The 22,014-nt window shown below is 50.4% G+C and overlaps 1 protein-coding gene across 2 annotated transcripts in view; it reads right to left on the bottom strand.

Moving 5' to 3' along the window:
• Positions 1-205: 205 nt before the first annotated feature.
• ZC3H12D (zinc finger CCCH-type containing 12D) overlaps positions 206-22,014 on the bottom strand; it is a 38,003-nt gene continuing 16,194 nt past the window's right edge. For both annotated transcript variants that reach the window (XM_012453307.3, XM_064360583.1), the window contains exons 3-6: positions 15,352-15,491; positions 8,560-8,794; positions 4,902-5,008; positions 206-3,769 (exon numbers count right to left, since the gene is read on the bottom strand). In XM_012453307.3, coding sequence (XP_012308730.2) covers positions 2,901-3,769; positions 4,902-5,008; positions 8,560-8,794; positions 15,352-15,491 — 1,351 coding nt within the window. In that variant the 3' untranslated portion in view covers positions 206-2,900. The remainder of the gene's footprint in view (positions 3,770-4,901; positions 5,009-8,559; positions 8,795-15,351; positions 15,492-22,014) is intronic.

The raw sequence follows: 22,014 nt of genomic DNA, 5'->3' as shown, positions 1-22,014 counted from the left end.
TAATTTTTGTGTTTTTAGTAGAGACAGGGTATTACCATGTTGACCAAGCTGGTCTCGAACTCCTGACCTCATGAAACCAGCCAAAATGCTGGGATTGCAGACGTGAGTCACCGCGCCCAGTCTACACCCACAATTTTTAACAGGACAGACCAATCTAGAGGGAAAGCCAGTAGGAGAAACTAATAGACAATTTGGCAATAAAGAATCCAGCTGTGGTAAAACTTATTTATTTTTGAAGCACAGTAACAGCTATGCAACTAGGAACATTTTATTTACCTGTCCCATCTATGTTTTTGTCACAAAGACACATACTAAGACTTTGGAAAAATTCCAAAGGGGATTACACTTGAAACATGCTGAGTTTTCACTTTTTTGTGTGTACTTGTCTCATTCACAGTGAACCAAATAAAATAGCTTTACAGCTTACTAAAACTCAAACTTGTTCTCAAAGGAAGCAGTTTAAATATTTTCAACTGAAAATCAGCAACACAATGATTCTACATCAGGAGACCGAGCCAGGGAGACAAAAAGCAGCTCTAATAAAAAGCGTGTCTTGTCAAAAAGTTAAAAATAAAACTAAGGCCTCGTACGGTGGCTCATGCCTGTAATCCCAACGCTTTGGGTCTCTACAAAAAATAGAAAAAATCAGCTGGATGTGGTGGTGCACCTGTAGTCCCAGCTACTCAGAAGGCCGAGGCACAAGGATTGCTTGAGCCTGGGAAGTCAAAGCTGCAGTGAGCCCTGATCGCACTACTGCACTTCAGCCCGGGTGACAGAGCGGAACCCTGTCTCAAAAACATAAAATTGAAATTAAAAAAAACCCCACACACATCATGAGGAAAATCCAACTTATTTAGAAAGAGTGGACCATCTTCAGGACTGAGATTCCAATATGATATGGTAAAATTGTGGGTGCACCATTCTCTTTGGAACAAAGGGAGTGAGGAACAGATCTGGCTCAAGCCATGCTAAGAATCTGGTTTAAAAAGATCAAAGGAGTCTCACAGAAAAACCTGACATCACTGTATTCCCCAGGGGTGTCATTTAGCATGAATGAAAGGACTAGGAACCCACTTTCCCTGTGGTGCCCCCCAGGCCTGCCAACATCTCATGAAATCTGGTAATAAACTGGCAAGAGTTCCCTCTGCACCAACAGGCTGCAGGAAGCTTGTGGGGCTGGGGGCTGTTCTTCCCCTGGGAAGTGCCTCATGCTTCCCCTGAAACTGCCAAGCTACCAAGCCCTCTAGTGAACAAATGAGCCATAGTCTGGCTGGCATGGGGCTGGCATGGCCAGAATGGGTGGATGCTGCCAGGAGCAGCCAGGGCCCCCTGAGGATTCAGGGATTGACACTCTGGCAGCACCATCTCACTTCTTAGCCATTGCAAATGGGTAGGCCCCTTCTCCTCAAACTCAGAGCAGGAGCTGACTGGAAGAAATGGTACCAGGAAGATGGCAGTAAACTCTATGACTGGGCTCACGTCAGCTTTCTGCTGACCTGTAGATTTCAGAGCAAAAGTCCTGACTCATCCAACCCCAGTTTAGCTGTGAAGTGTGACTCTCATGCTTACAGTCCCAGTTACTCAGGAGGCTGAGGCAGGAGGATTGCTTGAGTCCAGGAGTTTGAGGCTGCAGTGAGCTATGATCATACCACTGTACTCAAGAGTGAGACTCTTTTTTTTTTTTTTGACAGTCTCACTCTGTTGCCCAGGCTGGAGTGCAGCGGGATGATCTCAACTCACTGCAACCTCTGCCTCCTGGTTCAAGAGATTCTCCCACGTCATCCTCCTGAGTAGCTGGGACTACAGGCACATGCCACAATGCCTGGCTAATTTTTTGTATTTTTAGTAGAGACAGGGTTTCACCATGTTGGCCAAGCTGGTCTTGAACTCCTGACCTCAAGTGATCTGCCTGCCTCAGCCTCCCAAAGTGCTGGGATTACAGACGTGAGCCACCTCACCAGGCTGAGGCTCTGTTTCTTTTGAAAAGAAGGAGGAGGAGCAGGAGGAGGAGGCAGCGGCTGCGGACACTCAGCTGGTACAGTTGAAGGCCTGTTCTGAAAACTGCCATGATGAATGTCTAAAAAAAAATGGAAATATTTAACCCTGAGTCAAAAGATGTGTCTGTGTGATGTGTGTGAGTGTGTACATGTGTGAGACTGCATACTTGTGTGTGCGTGTATTTGTGTGATGTGGTGTACGTGTGTGTGAAGGGGAGTGAAGGCCCCAGAAGGTGGCCCTGGGACAAAGCAATCCTTCCACTCTTCCCCAGCAAGATACAGCCACACAATTCAGAGCACAGCAGAGCCCACACCTGAAGTCTGGGCTCCCCTTGTGGGTGGGGTTAGCAATAGCTAACATGAAAACTTCCAGATGGCAAACCTCCCCTGGCCACCTGACTGCTATTTCCAACATTATCTGATGTAGTGAAATTCAAGACCATTCACCAATCTTTGTCAAACTTCTGACCACGACCCACACTAAGGTTAGTTACATGGCTGCCAAGAGGGTAGGAACACAGGCTAGGTAACAAGAGTTCAGACTCAGCCTGATTGCTCAGGGTGTGCTCTGACCTGTCCCAGTCTGCTGTGTTTGTGGGGGTGACCCACTAAATTGATTTTGTGACCCACTTGTGGATTCCCCTGCAGCTTGGAGCTGCAGTCTCCGTGCACGTGGAAAATCACACCTCCCCGCAGCAGCCCCCAGCCTCAGTGAGGATCACCAAGTGCCACCAGGCCCCCACCCAATCCTGCTAAGGAGAAGGAAGCAGGCGTCCCTGACCATCTTTAAAGAAACGGGGGCGCCACGGTGGGCCTACTCAGGTCAAGGCTGGCAACCACTGGTCCACCCGTCCAAGACGCAAGGTAAGGCTGGGCCATTCCCTGCAAGGGCGTGGTGGTCCCTTAGGGCTTGCCCAGGGGCGCCCGCGCGCTTTGGGATCTCTGCACGAGGAGGATGAGCCTGGCGAAGTCGGAGAGCGTGGGAAACGCGGCCATCACGCGGTCGACGTGGTCGCGCGGAAAGACGCTGTAGAGCGCGAGGCGAGCCTGGGCGCGCGCGTCCCCCTCGCCGTCCTCGGCAGAGTACCCTGAGAGTCCCCCAGTGGCTCCATCGCCCCAGGCCGGCTCCGCCCAAGCCGAGCACCCCGGGAAGCGGTCGGAGCTGGGCGGAGGGGCCCATGGGTCGTCGGGCGGCCTGCGCCAGGGCAACAGATCCCCGTGCAGATCCCTGGGGCGGTGTTCGCCCCGCGGCTGGAGCTGCAGGCCGGGCGGGGGCGGGAGGTCACCCAGGGAGAATGGGTTCTGCGGGCTAGGGAGGCCGGGTGGGCCTGGCCCCGGAGCCCCAAGGCTGGGCAGCTCGGAGGTGGCAGCGCCGACCGCCCGCGAAGACGGCGAGACCCGAGGCACCCGGCCACCCGCGGACACCCAGTCGGGCCCGCCCAGTCGGGGCGCGAGGACGCAGTCAGGGACAGGGGGAGGCGGCACCAGGGGCCCCGGGTCGTCGCTGAAGGCCAGGCGAGAGAAGCTCCCCCGCAGGGCAGCCAGGTCCAGGGACCCCCGCGCTGGCGGGAGGCTGTGAGCAATCGGCTCCCGGGGGACCGCTCGGGCTTCTGCAGGGCCGCCCGGGGCGCTCGGAGGCCTCCGCTCCTCGGCGCCAGCGCCAGGCCGGGCCCCAGTCTTGGCGCGGAGCTCGTCGGCCACCGCCAGCTGCGCGTGGTGCGGCCTCTCCGGGTGGTAGAACTTGCACTTGATGCCGTAGGTGCATTTCTTGCCTGAAAGGGGCAAGGGCAGAGAGGGCGCGGCATGAGGCCGGGGGCGCAGAGGGGCGGTAATGCCTGGTGCATCTAGGGAGTGCCCGCCCGCAGCCTCTCGGTGGAGATTCCTCCAGGCAGGCCCCTAGGCCGCCCCGGACTCGGAACTTAGCGCCCTGGAAACGCCTCAGGATCTGGGCGCGGGGCCGACGTGGGGAGAAGTGCCCAGGGGGGCGTGGGCGGGCTGGGCACACTAATCCCAGGGTCCGCAGAGGAGTGTCGGTCCCAGGTCCCTTTGACCAGGGACTAAGACCAAATCTCTGGATTCAAAGACTTTCAGCCTCCACTTCCCCAGGGACCCCGTGGATAGGGCCAGGCTTAGGGAGAGGGCGGTAGGGTGTGGGTGCTCAGGGCATAGGGCTGCGCCTGCAGTGCCGCCTCAATCCCCAGCGTTCTCCATGTTCCCTGTGCTAACCCTTGCCCTCTCCCTGCATGCTGTTCTAACAGAATCCTGAACAAATGATCAAGTGTTACCATCCAAACCCAGGGCTTCTGATAGTGAAAGGGGGCAGGAGGAGCCAGCCTGAATGTATGTATGGTCACCTAATTCTAAAAAGAAATGACTGAATGTCACCCAAGTCTTTACTGAATGAACTTGAAGACCTCAAATGACTTGGTGAAGCAAGTCAGTGAAAGAGCTGGCTAGAAGCCTGGCATCCCCCAGGGTGCTGGGATAAATGCTTAACTCTTCATGCATAGCAGTGACCACAGTCCATAGGTGGAAGGGTAGGGAGCCAGGCAGAGTGAGGACAGAAGCAGCTGCCGGCGGCCAGGTAAAGGGACTGAGACCCGGAGCTGGGTGTGCGTCCAGCCTCCCCGTTTCTCAGACTCAACTTTGCTATGTGATGTGTGAGACCCCTGCATCTGACCCTGGCAAGGGACCCTTGCCCCCACGCCATCACCGGTGGGCCAGGATGTTCGTTCTACAATAACCCTGTCAGGAAAGTTAACTCTCCAGGGTGGCACAGCTGGAGGGCAGAATTCAGTCAAGCACCCAGGCTGCTGAGCCCAGGCCAGTGCTTTTGTCTGTGCTTCTGTACTGCCCCAACACAAGGCCCTGAACAGGGCTGGCAAAGCACTGGGCATTACTCACCATAGGGACAATGCTGCCAGGATGGCTCTGGGGGCTTCGGCTTCCTGCTCAGGAAGTTGCTCAGGGTGGGTCCGTGGCGGCCCAGGGGGTCATCAGGAGGCATGAACCTGGAAAATAAGCACAGAGGCAACTGCAAGACCACCGGGGATTTGGCGCCAGCACCTGTACAAGGGAGCAGGCCCAAGCTCCCTGAGAGCACCAGGAAGCATTCTACCCGGGACAACCATCACCCAGAGGATGTCACAGCATCTTCAAGCAAAACCTCCCCTTCACACTGAACCCCATGCAGAGCACACAGCACAGCTCTGGGCCTCTTCAGGTGTTTCTACTGCTGTGATTCAAGCCAGCAGTGTCAGAATCACCTAGCAACTTAAAAATGCAGTCAGCTGAGTGCGGTGGTTCACATGGGTAGTCCCAACACTTTGGGAAGGATCCCTTGAGCTCAGGAGTTCAAGACCAGCCTGGGCAACATAGTGAAACCTTGTCTCTATAAACAGTTTTAAAAAAGAGGCAGGGCACGGTGGCTCACGCCTGTAATCCCAGCACTTAGGGAGGCCGAGGCAGCCAGATCACCTGAGGTCAGGAGTTGGAAACCAGCCTGGCCAACATGGTGAAACCCCATCTCTACTAAAAATACAAAAAATTAGCTGGGCGTGGTTGTGGGCGCCTGTAATCCCAGCTACTCCGGAGGCTGAGGCAGGAGAATCGCTTGAACCCGGGAGGCGGAGGTTGCAGTGAGCCACTATCGTGCCATTGTGCTCTAGCCTGGGCAACAAGAATGAAGCTCTGTCTAAAAACATAATAATAAAAGATAATCAGCTAGGTGTGGTAGTGAATGTCTTTAGACCCAGCTACTCAGGAGGCTGAGGTGGGAGGATGGCTGAGCCTGGGAGATGGAGTCTGCAGTGAGTTATGCTCATGCCACTGCACTCCAGCCTAGGTGACAGAGTGAGATGCTGGCAAAAAAGTAACTACATAAATAAATAAATTATATTAAATTAAAAACGCAGTCTCAGAGTTTCACACAAGACCTGCTTCATCAGAATCTGAAGTTGTTCAGGAATCTGCATTTGAAGAACTTCCCAGGTGATTTTTACCCAGGAAAATGGAAGCGTAATTGCTCTAACGGCTCCTCTGGCTTCCCATTGTCCTCAACAAAAGGTTACAAACCCCTATGAGGTTAACAAGCAGTTCCAGAAAAGCTGGGCGTGGTGTCCTGTGCCTGTAGCCCCAGCTACTAGGGAGGAGGAGGGAGGATCCCTGGAGGCCAGGAGTCCACCCTGGACAACTCTATCTCTAAATAAACAAACAAAAAACCCAATTCCAGAAGTTTCAGAGTTGTATGGGCTCCTTGAGACTTAGGTCTCATTTCTCCTGTGTTTCACCTGGTGCCAAACACAGCTCTGGGCTGTGAACCGGGAGTTTGGATCAGTGAGGAAGGCGCTGCCTGCACATACAGCCTCCTCGCTGACTTAACCTCCTCCTCTGCAAACCCTGGGGCACAGGGTCTGGTCTGTTTCCAGGGCTGCCCTGCCCCCGACCTGCCCTTCACTCTTCCCTGGCATGGAGCCCTAATGAGGAAGGGAATGCTCGCTCAAGGGCTCAACAGGGAAAATCCAATTCCTCAGAAGGAAAACACCCCTCGCTGGGTAAGTTCCACTTTTTATATGAATGCTTTTGTTTCCAGAGACACTTCCAGGTCATGCAAAGGTTCTGCAGAAAGGTTGGGATTCTAAATCGGGGAGGAGATGCTTTTATGGGTGGCTGTCCCCCTAAAAGTCCAGAGTCATGCTGAAGTCTCACTCTGCAGGGAGCTGGATGATCCCCGGCCCTGTGTCACCTCTGCAGCTTAGCTCCCAGCTGCACAGCTGGCTTCTCAGAGTTGGGCCTTGACCAAGAATCTGGGGAACCGCCCACTGTGGTTATTAAAAGTTCCCAAAGACTTCCTCTACTGCTCTCTCAGGAGTAGGAGTTTTGCCAAAGGGCCCTGTGGACGTGCCCAGGGCACCAGGGCAGGCGCCCTTGTTCACAAATGGGCGGCAGGCCCTGCCTTCTGGCAGGCCCATAATGAAGGCCAGTGCATCAAAAGGACTTGGCCCTGGCCCCAGGCTGTCATCAGGCCAGAGATGGCCATGCCCCTGAGAGCACAGTGAGGATTTCTGGAGCCCACAGTTACCAGACCAGCCAGTTGACTCCAGGCCACAGCTGGACAGTGAGAGCCACTGGCCTTTTGTAGCTAAAATGACAATAGGGGCTCCTGTAGGGTGCTGCTGCCATGCCTCTGCCCCTCCACCTTCACGGCTGCACAAGCAGGTGGCTGTGGGGACCACAGTACCCCCTGGGGCACCATGTCCTAAGAGCAGCTGCTACCACTCCTGGGGCACAATTCTCTCTGGTCCTCACAATGATCTCAGAGGTGCTATTATTATTCATCCCTTTTCCAAGTGAAGAACATTCAGCTCAGAGAGGTTGAGTGGTTCCCCCTTGACCCCCAACCAGTAACTGGCAGGGCCTCAGATGGAAACCTCACCTGCCTGCTCCAAAGCCCCAGCTCCTTCTCAAACATCACACTGTGTCCCTGGATCAGAAGTCAGGAGCTGCTTGGCCGTGTGCAGGCAGTCTGAGCCCAGACCCCTCTCCCCATCCCCCTTCCCCGGGCCACAGCCATTCACTCGGGAGTTCCTCTACAACTAGTTACTGCACGCCTGTGGGTCAGGCAGGATGGGGGCACCGCACATAAGACATACAGTCCCTGCCCCCACAGAGCTCAGGAGTTTGTCTCAAACTACGTTCCGAAAAGTCAGACAGAGGGCCCAGAATGAGGGCCAGGCTAATGCTGCCTCTGTCACGCACTGTTCTGGTCTCCAGACCCTCCCTCCTCGCCAGGGTCTGCCCTTGCCCCCTGCTGAGCGGTTTGTGCCTGTGGCCCTGGTGTCCTGCTCCGCCCCCAGCCATAGCCAGTTGGTCTGGGATGAACTGATGCAAGGGGACTATTTCAGGGCTCCATGAACCAGCCAGGTTCTCTTGAACATTTCAACCCAGAGGTATGGAGACAGTCAGGGCCAGGCAGGTGGAGATCTTTACAGCCCAAAAGAAAAGATTCTGGGCAGGGCTCAGTGGCTCACACCTAAAATCTCAACACTTTGGGAGGCTGAGGCAGGAGGATAGCTTGACCCCAGGTGTTCAAGGCTGCAGTGAGCTGTGACCATGCCACTGCACTCCAACAGGGGCAACAGAGCAAGACCCTGTCTCGAAAAAAAGAAATTCCATTGCCCACTCCCATATGTAATTAAAAACTTTTTTTAAAAAAAAAGACAAAAACCTGAAATAAGTGAAAGGCAAAACAGATTTTGTCCACGATGACTATTTCAATATCCTGAAGCATGCCATTCTGTTTTTTGAAGGTAGTGATGCCCTGAGCACATGCTTCCATGCTTGGCCCAGCACTTGGGCATCTCTGTGGTGAGTCAGATGTGGCCCTGGGAACAGTTAAGGTCAGGGCAAAGCAGCCCCCCTACTGGGGAAGGCACCTGCAGAGAAAGCAGGCCTGGGGGAGCTCTGTCTGTGGGGTTGGGTGACCCCAAGCCCCGCTGCCTGGAAGCGGGCGTCGCCTCTGCCCCGCCCCCGCCCTCAGTGTCAGGACCCCCGCCGGCCATACCGGTCGTTGACGAAGGAGAACATGAGCAGCCTCTGCTCGATGAACCACTTCCACTCGGGGTTCTCGCTCTGCAGGTCCCGGTAGTTGTCGTTGGAGACGATGACTCCGTCCTGCTCGTAGGCCACCTTCACGATGTAGCGGTCGTCGTAGCAGACCAGGCGCTTCCCGTGCACCTTGCGGGACGGCGTGTACACCAGTACCGCCTGCCGCTCCAGCTCCGCCAGTACGTGCTGCTCTGAGAGCCGGCGGCGGGGAACGGGTGAGGGCCTGAAGGCACCGCCCCTGAGAACCATCCCCAACGCAAGGCCACCCACCTTCCCACCCATTTCACTGCCGGTCAGATGAGGGCCAGGGAAATTTTGATGGGAGGAAGAAAAAGACACCAGATTTTCCTGCCATAACGTTCACTTCTTTCACTCAGTTTGCCTGAAGCCCCAGATCAAGCGGGTAGATGGCTTCTGTCCTGCCTATGTCATGACAGGAGTCCAGAAAGCGGTACTCTACAAGGGAGAGTCACTTAGAAGGAGGGTTTCAGCCACAGTCCTTGTCCTTTTGAGGGTTCCATGCCACAGTGCCCCTACCACAGCAGGCAAATGGGCCTCCTGGAGAAAGACATTCCTACTATATTAACTGGGACCTTGGTGATGCCTGTAGCATGACGGGGAGCCCTGCATCCACCCGGAAGGCCTGCATGGGCCCCTAGCTGGGAGCCAGGGGTCCATCTTCTCCCACCATACAGAAACCTGCCTGGGACACTTTGGGGATGGAGCACCCCATCACAGACAGACACAGGGACTCAACAATATCATAGAAAGCATCCAGGACTAGGAATCCAGCCTGGAGTCTTGGCCAGGCTCCAGTTTCTGGGTACTTCACCCCGGTTTAATGTCCGTCCAGTTTTATGCTCATAAAATGAAGATACCAATGCCTCCTCTTCCTGTCTCACAGTGTTTATGAGTGGACTGAGCTCAAGTTAGTGAGAGTTCTTGCAAAAACTAGTCAAGAAGTAAACATGTACCACTTGGTAGAAACATTACAAGGCCTTTCTTTTTTTTTGAGACAGAGTTTCACTCTTGTTACCCAGGCTGGAGTGCAATGGCGCGGTCTCGCTTCACCACAACCTCCGCCTCCTGGGTTCAGGCAATTCTCCTGCCTCAGCCTCCTGAGTAGCTGGGATTACAGGCATGAGCCACCATGCCCAGCTAATTTTTTGTATTTTTAGTAGAGACGGGGTTTCACCATGTTGACCAGGATGGTCTCGATCTTTTGACCTCGTGATCCACCCGCCTCGGCCTCCCAAAGTGCTGGGATTACAGGCATGAGCCACCGTGCCCGGACCTTACAAGGCCTTTCTTATCAGAGGCTAAAATCTGCATCCCAGGAAGGTCAGCTGTTTGATCTTAATTTTGCATTTAGAGAAATGCAGAAAAAAAAAACATTTTCTTTGACATGTAATAGTTACTCAGGTCCCTCAAATTTAAGTCCTTTCCCATATGACATAGATTGCTGATTTTTTTTTTTTTTTTTTTTGGAATCAGAGTCTCACTCTGTCACCCAGGCTGGACTGCAGTGGCACGATCTTGGCTCACTGCAACCTCCGCCTCCCAGGTTCAAGTGATTCTCCTGCCTCAGCCTCCCCAGTAGCTGGGACGACAGGCTCACGCCACCACATTCAGCTAATTTTTTGTATTTTTAGTAGAGATGGGGTTTCACCCTGCTAGCCAGGATGGTCTCCATCTCCTGACATCGTGATCCACTGGCCTCAGCCTCCCAAAGTGCTGGGATTACAGGTGTGAGCCACCTCACTCTGCCCAGTTTGATTTTTTTAAAGGTGCATAATGAGGCCAGGCGAGGTGGTTCACGCCTGTAATCCCAGCACTTTGGGAGGCCGATACAGGCAGATCACCTGAGGTCGGGAGTTCGAGACCAGCCTGACCAACATGGAGAAACCTTCTACTAAAAATACAAAATTAGCCAGGTGTGGTGGGCATGCCTGTAATCCCAGCTACTCGGGAAGCTGAGGCACGAGAATCGCTTGAACCCAGGAGGTGGAGGTTACAGTGAGGCAAAATGGCATCATTGCACTCCAGCCTGGGCAACAAAAGCGAAACTCCATCTCAAAAAAAACCAAAAAAGTGCATAATGTGTCTATGGTACAAAGAACAAAAATAAAGATGCCACATATGCAGCACCTCCTTTGAGAAAGAGGGGTGGCCCATGTTTGGAGGTCCCCTCTGCCCCCTCAGTCTGCAATCCTCTCCATTTCCCTTAAGCCCTTAGGACAACCCTAGTTTTAGAACTCCGTGTTTATAATGTCCTTCCCTTTATTATTTAAAATACAGATTATGAGAATCATTTTCTTTCTTACCCCCTGCCCCGCCCCAAAACGGTGTCTTACTCTGCCACCCAGCCTGGAGTGCAGTGGCCTGATCTTGGCTAACTGCAACCTCTGCCTCCCAGGTTCAGCAATTCTCCTGCCTCAGCCTCCTGAGTAGCTGTGATTGCTGGCAAACGCCACTACGCCAGATAATTTTTTCATATTTTTGGTAGAGACAAGGTTTTACCATGTTGGCCAGGCTGGTCTCAAACTCCTGACCTTGTGATTTGTCCTCCTCGGGCTCCCAAAATGCTGGGATTACAGGTGTGAGCCATTGTGCCTGACCTCTTTTTTTCTTCTTTTCTTTTTGAGACAAGATCTCACTGTGTCGCCAGGGCTGGAGTGCAGTAGCACAATCATGGCTCACTGCGGCTTCTACCTTCCAGGCTCAGGTGATCCTCTTACCTTATCCTCCCGTGTAGCTCGGACTACAGGTGTACACCACCATGCTCAGCTAATTTTTGTATTTTTCATAAAGACAAGGTTTCGCCATGTTGCCCAAGCTGGTCTCAAACTTTCTAGACTCAAGCATCCACCCATCTCAACCTCCCAAAGTGCTGGGATTACAGGCATGAGTCGCCATGCCCAGCTGAGGATCATTTTCAGTATAGTTACCCATTGGACTTTACACAAATGGAATGATACTATACATATGCTTAAGCAGCTTGTCTTTTTCGCTCATCATTGTGTTTGTGAGGTTTGGTTATGTCATACGTTCATCACTGTTAGTCTTGCATGAAAGCCCCTGGCACAGAAGAGGCAAAGGCCTCTTCAGGGTGTATCTCCAAGAGTGAATATGGCTGAGCTGTATGGAAGGCACTTTACAAGGTAATGCCAAATTGTTTTCCAAAGTGGTGATGCCAAGTTACATACCCAAAACAACATATAAGACAACCTTGCCAACACTTGGCATTTTCAGGCTTTTGAATTTTCGCCAATCTGGTGGGTACAAAATGGCCTCCTACTGTGGTTTTATTTTGCATTTCTCTGGTTGCTAATGAGATTGAGCATCTTTTTATATGTTTGTATGTTTATGTGGCCATGTATGTTTTCTTCTCTGTAAACAGCTTATTCATGCTTTAGTGCATCTTTCTGTTGATTCATTGTTTTTGTCTCATTGATTTGGAGAAGATCTCTCTAGATCTGGGCAGTAGTCCCTCATCAGTAATGTGTGATATATAACCCATCCCCACACCCTCACCCCAGTTTGAGGCTTGTCTTTTCACTTTTTTGTTTTTGTGGTATCTGTTAATGATAAAAGCTTTTATTTTAGTATAGTCAAAGTTATTCATCTTTTCTTGGACGTTTGCACTTGTGGCTTATTTAAAAATTCCTTCCTTACCCCAAAGTAATTTCTCTACTTTTTCCCATATTATACTTAAGTATTACACTACTATTGAAATTCACCATTCTTGGACCAGGCACAGTGGCTCATGCCTGTAATCCCAGCACTTTGGGAGGCTGAGGCAGGTGGATCACCTTAGGTCAGGGGTTTGAAACCAGCCTGACCAACATGGTGAAACCCTGTGTCTACTAAAAATACAAAAATTAGCCAAGTGTGATGGCACATGCCTGTAATCCCAGCTATTCAGGAGGCTGAGGCAGGAAAATCACTTGAACCCGGGAGGCGGAGGTTGCAGTGAGCCGAGATCGCGCCACTGCACTCCAGCCTGGGTGACAGAGTGAGACTCCGTCAAAAAAAAAAAAAGAAATTCACCATTCTTCGTATTCAGACCATAAAGAATAATTTGGAGCAACAAGTTCATGACAGGAACTGCACACAAGTATTTATACTCCCTCCTTCTCATAGTCCCAATGTAATGAAAGGTGAAGCAGGGGGCAGAATCTATAATCACATTAAAAGTAGGTTTGGGGACATCAGCAAACCCAGGATGTTGACATATTTTAGGAAGACAGAAAGCAGAGAGGATCATATTGATTCCGCAGTGTGGAGGGAAGCACGGCCCAGAATGTGCACAGAAGGCTGGAGCGGAGGTGGGAGCCATTTCCCTGCAGTCTTGGAGCACTCCAGGCGGTGGAGATGGAGTGGAAGTCAGGCAAAGCCGGGATGACTAACCAACAGGTGAGTTACTTCCAGGCAGCTCCTCCAGATTATAGCCATAGGGATGGGAAATGAGTGGCGGTTCATGCCACTATAAAGTTCATGTCACTATAAAGAAAGTGAAGACACAACCAGGAAGGAGGAAACCTCCCCTGGGGCTGTTGGCCTCCTAGAATAAAACCATTCTGCCATTGGAATAAGTGGTGGGCAGAGGCGCCAGGCTGCCTGCCTCCTCCATGGCGGGTATGCTAAAGTGAAAACTGCCAGTCAACACAAATGGCCTGCACTGCCATTCAGGGAGAAGTTCTCATGCTATGAGAGAAAACCCATGGCAATTTCACAGATATACAGTCATGCACTGCATAACTATGTTTCAGACCACATACATGACAGTGGTCCCAGAAGACTGTAACAGAGTTGAAAATCCCTATCATCATAGCCGTCCTGACCTTGTAGTGTGACACATGACTCACGTGTCCGAGGCAATGCTGGTGGAAACGCCCTACTGTGCTGCCAGTTGTGTCAAAGTCTAGCACATACAGTTATGTCGAGTACAAAACACTTGATCGTAATAATAAAGAGATTTGCATCTGATCCCTTCTCACAGGTGAGCATCCCTAATCCGAAAATCCGACCAACATGATGTTCAAAGGAGATGCTCGTGGGAGCATTTCGGATTTGGGATTTTTGGATTAGGAATGCTCTGCAGTAATCATAATAAAAATATTCAGAAATTCAAAACACTTCTGGTCCCGAGTATTTCAGATAAGGGATGCTCAACCTGTATACAAAGCCAAATAACAAACAAGACCTTGTTTGTTTAAACCACAGTGTTCTGACCATGCGTGGTGGCTCATGCCTATAAATCCTAGCACTTTGGGAGGCCAAGGCAGAGGGATTGCTTAGGCCCAGAAGTTAAAGACCAGCCTGGGCAACATGGCGAAACCCCATCTCTACAAATAATACAAAAACTAGCCAGGGCCGGGTGCAGTCACTCGCGCCTGTAATCCCAGCACTTTGGGAGGCTGAGGCGGGTGGATCACCTGAGGTCAGGAGTTCGCGACCAGCCTGTCCAACATAGTGAAACCCCATCTCTACTAAAAATACAAAAATTATCTGGGCATGGTGGCACGCTCCTGTAGTCCCAGCTACTCAGGAGGCTGAAGCAGGAAAATTGCTTGAACATGGGAGGCAGAGGTTGCAATGAGCCGAGATTTCGCCATTGCACTCCAGCCTGGGCAACAAGAGTGAAACTCTGTGTCAAAAAAAAAAACTAGCCAAGTATGGTGGTGTGCACCTATAGTCCCAGCTACTGAGAAGGCTGAGGTAAGAGGATCTCCTGAGCCAGGGGAAAGCAAGGCTGCAATGAGCCATAATAACACCACTGCACTCCAGCCTGGACTACTGAGTGAGACTCAAAAATAAGTAAATAAACAAATAAAACTGCAGTGTTCTAATATTTGTAGCTTAAAATATTCCTAACTGATTTAAGAATTAAAAATGAAAAAGCTGGGCACAGTGGCTCACGCCTGTAATCCCATCACTTTGGGAGGCTGAGGCGGGCAGATCACGAGGTCAAGAGATCGAGACAATCCTGGCCAACATGGTGAAACCCCATCTCTACTAAAAATACAAAAATTATCTGGGTGTGAGATCGCGCCATTGCACTCCAGCCTGGGTAACAAGCGAAACTCCGTCTCAAAAAAAAAAAAAAAAAATTATCTGGGTGTGGTGGTGCATGCCTGTAGTTACAGCTATTGGAGAGGCTGAGGCAGGAGAATCGCTTGAAACCAGGAGGTGGAGGTTGCAGTGAGCCGAGATCCCATCACTGCACTCCAGCCTGGACGACAGAGCAAGACTCTGTCTCAAAAAAAAAAAAAAAAAAAAAAAAAAGAATTTCCTAGATCTCGGTTTTCTTCTTCTTTTTAAATAAAGAGATTAGATGAGGTATTCAGTAAATAAATATTACCTGACCAAATAAATGCCTCTTTCAAATCCTATAAACTATTAGAAGTGGAATACAGATCCAGCCTCTCTTCGGGTGTTAAAAGTTATCAGGCACAATTATTTTGAGAACTTAATTATTCACACTAAAAGAGCAATGTATTCATTCATCTACTAAACAATTGCTTATCGAACACCTAACTTTGAACTCCCTATTGAATACCAGGTGTTACACTAGGTGCTGGGTGCTAGGGCAATGGCATTGAACATTCATAATTGGAGCCTTCATGGAGCTTATAGCACAGTGAGGAAGACAAACATCACTAAGTAGAGATTTGACTGTGGATGTTAAGAGTGCACCAAGGAAGTGTGCCTAGTGCCTCCCGAGCACACATCTGCTCCAGCATACCTCTGATAGGGGTGTCAGCTCTTGGTGGGTCCTTCCTCCAGGAAGGAACAAAAACTTTGATGTAGGTGTGTCCTCTGTCCCTGAACCAGTCCACAGCCAGCTTGATTCCCCGGCAAGAGAAGGTTTCTTTATTTCCATGGCTACAACGGGAAAACAAAGAAATCTGTAGAGACACTGCAAGTGTTCCTAAGAGTGATTCCCCTGTGAATTTCCTGGATCATAGTCTTATAATCAAGAGGGGACCAAGAAAATCTACATTTTAGGCCAGGCACAGTGTCTCACACCTGTAATTCCATCACTTTGGGAGGCTGAGGCAGGTGGATCACTTGAGGTCAGGAGTTTGAAACCAGCCTGGCCAACATGCTGAAACCCATCTCTACGAAAAATACAAAAATTAGCCAAGTGTGGTAGTATGCACCTGTAATCCCAGCTACTCTGGAGGCTGGGGAAGGCGAATCACTTGAACCTGGGAGGTGGAAGATGCAGAGAGCCGAGATCCTACCACAGCACTCCAGCCTGGGCAACAGAGGGACACTCTGTCTTAAAACACACACATACACACACACACACACACGAAAATCCACATTTTAAAGATAGTTCATTCTTTCATTCACAAACAATATCCATCAAAAAGAACCGCATAGATTGTGATAGGTATGTAGTGTCTTGGGCTCTGTGATGGCTAATATTGAGTGTCAACTTGATTTGGATGGAAGGATGCAAAGTATCATTCCTGGGTCTATGAGGGTGTTGCCAAAGGAGATTAACATCTGAATCAGTGAACTGGGAGAGGCCAACCCACCCTCATTCTGGGTGGGCACCATCTAATCAGCTGCCAGCATGGCTAGAATAAAGCAGGCAGAAAAAGTAGAATGAGCATACTTGCTGAGTCTCTTGGCCTCCATCTTTCTCCCATGCTGGATGCTTCCTGCCCTCGAACATCAGACTCCAAGCTCTTCAGCTTTTGGACTCTTGGACTTACACCAGTGGTTTGCCAGGGGCTCTTGGGCCTTCAGCGACAGACTGAAGGCTGCACTGTCAGCTTCCCTACTTTTGGGGTTTTGGGACTTGGACTGGCTTCCCTGCTCCTCAGCTTGCAGATGGCCTATTATGGGACCTTGTGATCGTGTGAGTCAATACTCCTTAATAAACTGTCTTCATATATACATCTGTCCTATTAGTTCTTCCCTCCAGAGAATCCTAATACAGGCTCCAAGGAAAACACATTCTGAGGACTAACAGACAAGGCCTTCTCTTTAACTGAAGCTAAGAAAGATCAAGAGCGTTAGGAGTAGCCATCTACAGAATCACTCTCGTCCTGAGAGATGCTTGTAAATGTGTTATTGCGTCTCCCAAGCCCAAGGAAGAAGGCCAATGCCCCTCAGATTCCACTGAAGACATCAGTGGAGGCAATAAGGAGAGAGTGATGTGAGATCAGGCAGGGCCTTGCAGACATCGTGCAAGATTCCTTTCTTCCCCTCAAGAGGAATTAAAAGCCATGGAAGGATTTTAAGATTGGAAGTAGCTGTGATGTGATGTGATGTGATATGATGTGATGTGATGTGATGTGATGATGTGATGTGATGTGATGTGATGTGATGTGATGTGATGTGATGTGATGTGATGTGATGATGTGACGTGATGTGATGTGATGTGATGTGATGTGATGTGATGTGATGATGTGATGTGATGTGATGTGATGTGATGTGCTGTGATGTGATGCGATGCGATGCGATGCGATGCAATGTGGTGATGTGATGCGATGTGAAGATGTGATGTGATGTGAAGATGTGATGTGATGTGATGTGATGTGCTGTGATGTGATGATGTGATGCGATGCGATGCGATGCAGTGATGTGATGCGATGTGAAGATGTGATGTGATGTGAAGATGTGATGTGATGTGAAGATGTGATGTGATGTGATGTGATGTGATGTGATGTGATGTGATGTGATGTGGTGATGTGATGTGATGTGATGTGAAGATGTGATGTGATGTGATGTGATGTGCTGTGATGTGATGATGTGATGCGATGCGATGCGATGCAGTGATGTGATGCGATGTGAAGATGTGATGTGATGTGAAGATGTGATGTGATGTGAAGATGTGATGTGATGTGATGTGATGTGATGTGGTGATGTGATGTGATGTGATGTGATGATGTGATGTGATGTGATGTGATGTGAAGATGTGATGTGATGTGAAGATGTGATGTGATGTGATGTGATGTGATGTGATGTGATGTGATGTGATGATGTGATGTGATGTGATGATGTGATGTGATGTGATGTGATTGATGTATGATTCAAAAAGCCCAATCTGGCAGCACAGAGGACATTAAATTGGAAGAAAGCAAAAGCAGACGTAAGGTACCAGTTCAAAATCTGTTGTTATTGAAGGAAAAAATGGCCGGGCACTGTGGCTCACACCTGTAATCCCATCACTTTGGGAGGCTGAGGCGGGCAGATCACAAGGTCAGGAGTTAGACAAGCCTGACCAACATATTGAACCCCGTTTCTACTAAAAATATAAAAATTAGCCAGGCATGGTGGCAGGTACCTATAATCCCAGCTACTCAGGAGGCTGAGGCAGGAGAATCACTTGAACCCGGAGGCAGAGGGTGAGCCAAGATTGCACTCCAGCTTGGGCAACAAAGTGAGACTCGGTCTCAAAAAAAGAAAGCAAAAATTGACAGTAACTTGGACTAAGCTGGTGGTGGTGGATGGAGGAGAAGAGTAGGTGACCTTGAGAGATATTTAGAAGGTCAAATCTCCAGAACTCAATACTGATTGTATGTGGGAGTGATAGAGAAGAAGGCATCAAAGATGACTCAAGATCTCTGGCTTATGTAACAGGATGGTGGGCTATTCTGACACCAGGAATTCTGGAAGGAAACAGGGCTAGAGGGAAAGATCATGAGTTTTATTTTAGACACATATTAAGTGGTTAACACTTCCACTTAGAGGAAATGTTAACAGCTAGGGTTCAGAGGATAGTTCTGAGTGATTAAGGCTGTAGGTCATCTCTGCGTAAGCAATACCTGAAGCCACAGCATGGACAGAATTTCCAGCTCGCCTGTAGAGAAAGTAAGCGGCCTGGGCTGGACCTGGAGGAACTCTGTGACTTTGCAGCTGGTTCTAGGTAGAGGAGGGCTATATCACAGGGGACTCAGAAGGCACAGATCTGAGAAGCAGGAAGAAAACCAGGGGGTGCGCATCAGGAAAGCCAAGGGAATGGGCCGCTGAACGCTGCTCTGAGTGACTGGTGAAACCTGAAGACTCTCTCAGATTCAGTCAATGGGGTCAGTGGGGTTTTGCTGGAGGGAGACAGTGGATAGATTGGAGATATTGAGAAGGCAAAATCAATTTGACTTGTCCATGGATGAGACAGAGCCTGGCCTCAAATTAGATCACTCCCCTCCTCTTCGGCATTCAGATCCCAGCTTCATCCTCACTTCCTCAGGAAAGCATCCCCGACCCCCTAGACTCCATCAGATCCCTCTCACAAGCTCCCACTGCACCCTCCCACTCCTTCCTGGCACTGGGGAACGTTCGCACCCATCCAGGGGGTCACCTGGGTCTCCCTTCTCTAAACCATGAGCTCCTCTTGCTCACCACGGAATTCTCAGTGCTCAGCATTATGCCTAATAATTGTAATGACTCAATTTAAAAGCTGTTGAATAAATGAATGGCTGAGAAGAAACTCAGCTGAGAAGCAGGTGGAGGAGTAGCCCAGGCAAAGGGGAGAGTTGACCGGAAAGATCCAACACAGGCATGACTGACGTGATCTAGGGACCAGAGACAGGTGTGTGGCTGGAGCAGGAGGAATGAGCTCCGGCAACAGGTGGAGAGCTGAGCCAGGAGGGAGAGGCAGGGATGAGTTCTCAGAAAGCTCAGGGCCGCCACGCCACTCATGCCCTCTCCCGAGAAGCCTGGCAGCCAGCCCAGGAGCAGACAAGGATAACACTTTGAATTTGCATGACTGTGCTCTCTTTTGTGTGCGACCTTTCCTGCTATTTTCTCAGGGCAGATTAGGACAGTCACAGGTTTATAAAAGAAAAAGGAAGTCTTTAGAAATGCTCATCATGATTACTGGAAGTCAGGCTTTGTGGAGATACAAGAGAACTTCCTAAATTCCTTTAGCTCCAGTGACATATGAGGAACCAGGCCTCGCTACCAACATCTGGGGTTTCCTCCAGTTTTAAGAAGATAAATATCTCGACTGGGCACAGTGGCTCACGCCTGTAATCCCAGTACTCTGGGAGGCCAAGGCAGGTGGATCACCTGCGGTCAGGAGTTCAAAACCCCGTCTCTACTAAAAATACAAAAATTAGCTGGGCATGGTGGCACAAGCCTGTAAGCCCAGCTACTCAAGAGGCTGAGGCAGGAGAATCGCTTGAACCCGGGAGACAGGTTGCAGTTAACAGAGATCGAGCCACTGCACTCCAGCCTAGGCCGCAGAGCAAGACTCCGTCTCAAGAAAAAACGAAAACAAAAAGAAAGGAAAAAAATAAATATCGCTTTCGCTATTGAGGCTGAGCTCTGAGGCTTGTACGGTGAGAAGAAAATATCAATGGGGAAGTCTGTGGTAAAAAGGAAGAGGAAGGGTGGGTATGGCAGCTCACGCCTGTAATCTCAGCACTTTGGGAGACCGAAGCAGGCGGATCACGAGGTCAGGAGATCGAGACCACCCTGGCTAACAAGGTGAAACTCTGTCTTTAAAAAAAATTAGCCGAGTGTGGTGTCATGTGCCTATAGTCCCAGCTACTCAAGAGGCTGAGGCAGGAGAATCACTTGAACCTGGGAGGCAGAGGTTGCAGTGAGCCGAGATCGTGCCACTGCACTCCAGCCTAGGTGACAGAGCAAGACTCAGTCTTAAAAAAAAAAGGAAGAAGAAGCAGATCGCTGGTCCCTTCCAGCCCAGCAGAAGCTGAAAAAGAGGGGAGATGGAAGGAGGAGGAGGTCCTCACCCGGCATCCCCACTCTGGCTCCATCCAGCCCAGCCGTAGGAGACAGGGAGATGGAGGAACACCAAGACTCTGAGAAAAAGAGGCTGAAGCAGAGGCTGAACTTTTGTTTTTCAGCACAGCCAGGGCAGGTTGCAAGCCCCTCAGAGAAACGTGGTTTTTTCAGGGCTGCCTTGGAGAACATGGCTGGAGAAGTGAGCCTGAAGAAACACCCCATCCCTCATGTGCTCCCAGGCCCGGTGGACTATCTGGGGATGAACGAACTGGAGCCAGTGAGCAGAGAACATTTTAAGCCACTGTGGCTCCCAGAAGGCCACTTCCATGTTCCCTGTCCAGAGACCAGGCCAGCGCAGCCACTGTGAGGCAGAACCCAGAGAGGGCCTGAGACGCCTTTTCCAGCCAATACCAGGTCTCAAAGCCCCCAGAGGCCATCTGAGGGAGGGGGCAGAGAGGAACCACGAAGTCTGAGTCTCCCAGGAGACAGAAGAAACAGAGGCCCCACCAGATGTACAATGGCAAATATAAGCTGTACCCTCCCCTACCTACAAAGGTGGGGAAAGAAATCATGCCCATCATAGAAAATGAGGTCCATTTTCTGTGGCCCCAAAAAGGTAAAGTGAACAATTGATGACAGCCTCCCCGACGCCACCTGCGAGACTCAGGCATCTCTTCACTGTAGTCAAGCCCACCCTCAGTTAATTCTCAAGGGAAAACAGGACTGCCACAATGATTGACAGTTCTTTCCTAATTGCTGCTCTTTTTTCGGGGTCTCCTTACATATTTGCGTTTAACCATTCACAAGCCATCTCTGACACCTTTGGTGGGTGCAGGAGGCAGTGTTCAGTGGTGAGAGACAGGGAGCGAACCTGGACCCTGGCAGAGCTCTCAGTCGCCCTGGGAGCCCACTCCCCAGCACGCAGACAGAAGCGCACTCACCAAAGGCATCTGCTCATCTATGCGTTCCTTCACAGGCTCAGCGCGATTCCGGAATATCTACTACAAGGCTCTGCACTGCATGCTAAGAAAAGACATCACCCCTGCTTCTTGGAGCCCTGTTGTTGTTTTTTTTTTTTAAGAAATGGAGTCTCACTCTGTTACCCAGGCTGGAGTGCAGTGGTGCAATTATGTCTCACTGTAGCCTCAACCTCTCAGGCTCAAGCAATTCTTCCACTTCAGCCTCCTGAGTCACTGGGACTACAGGTACGCACTGCCACACCTGGCTAATTTTAAAAATTTGTTGTAAAGATGAGGTCTGGCTGTGTTGCCCAGGCTGATCTTGAACTCCTGGCCTCAGGTGATCCTCCCACATCGGCCTCCCAAAGTGCTGAGACTATAGGCATGAGCTGCTGCACCTGGCCTTGGAGCTCATTTTTAAGCTCTGTAGAGGGTTCTGTTTGCCAGGGCACTTTGCACATTTTGCCTCATTTAATCATTACAAGAAGCCCTTGAGGAAGTGACCCTGTCCCCACTTTACCCTGACGAAACTGAAGCAAAGCAATGTGCCCAACTCTCTGATCTAGGGGCAGCCCTCAAAGCCTGACCCCTTGGGCTGGAAATTCTTCCTCCCAGTCTCCCGAAGACCATTGCTTCCCTGCAATTCTGTCTACACCCCAGGACTCAGATGGCAGCTCCTTTGGAGCAATAGTAACCCGTAGTTTAAATGCTCATGCTTAGAAAAAGTCCCTCATGGGAGGACG

This window comes from Aotus nancymaae, unplaced genomic scaffold (assembly GCF_030222135.1).
Source record: "Aotus nancymaae isolate 86718 unplaced genomic scaffold, 86718_ANA_hifiasm-v0.15.2.pri h1tg000040l, whole genome shotgun sequence".
Taxonomy (NCBI): Eukaryota; Metazoa; Chordata; class Mammalia; order Primates; family Aotidae; genus Aotus; species Aotus nancymaae.
This window is presented reverse-complemented; position numbering and strand designations above follow the sequence as displayed.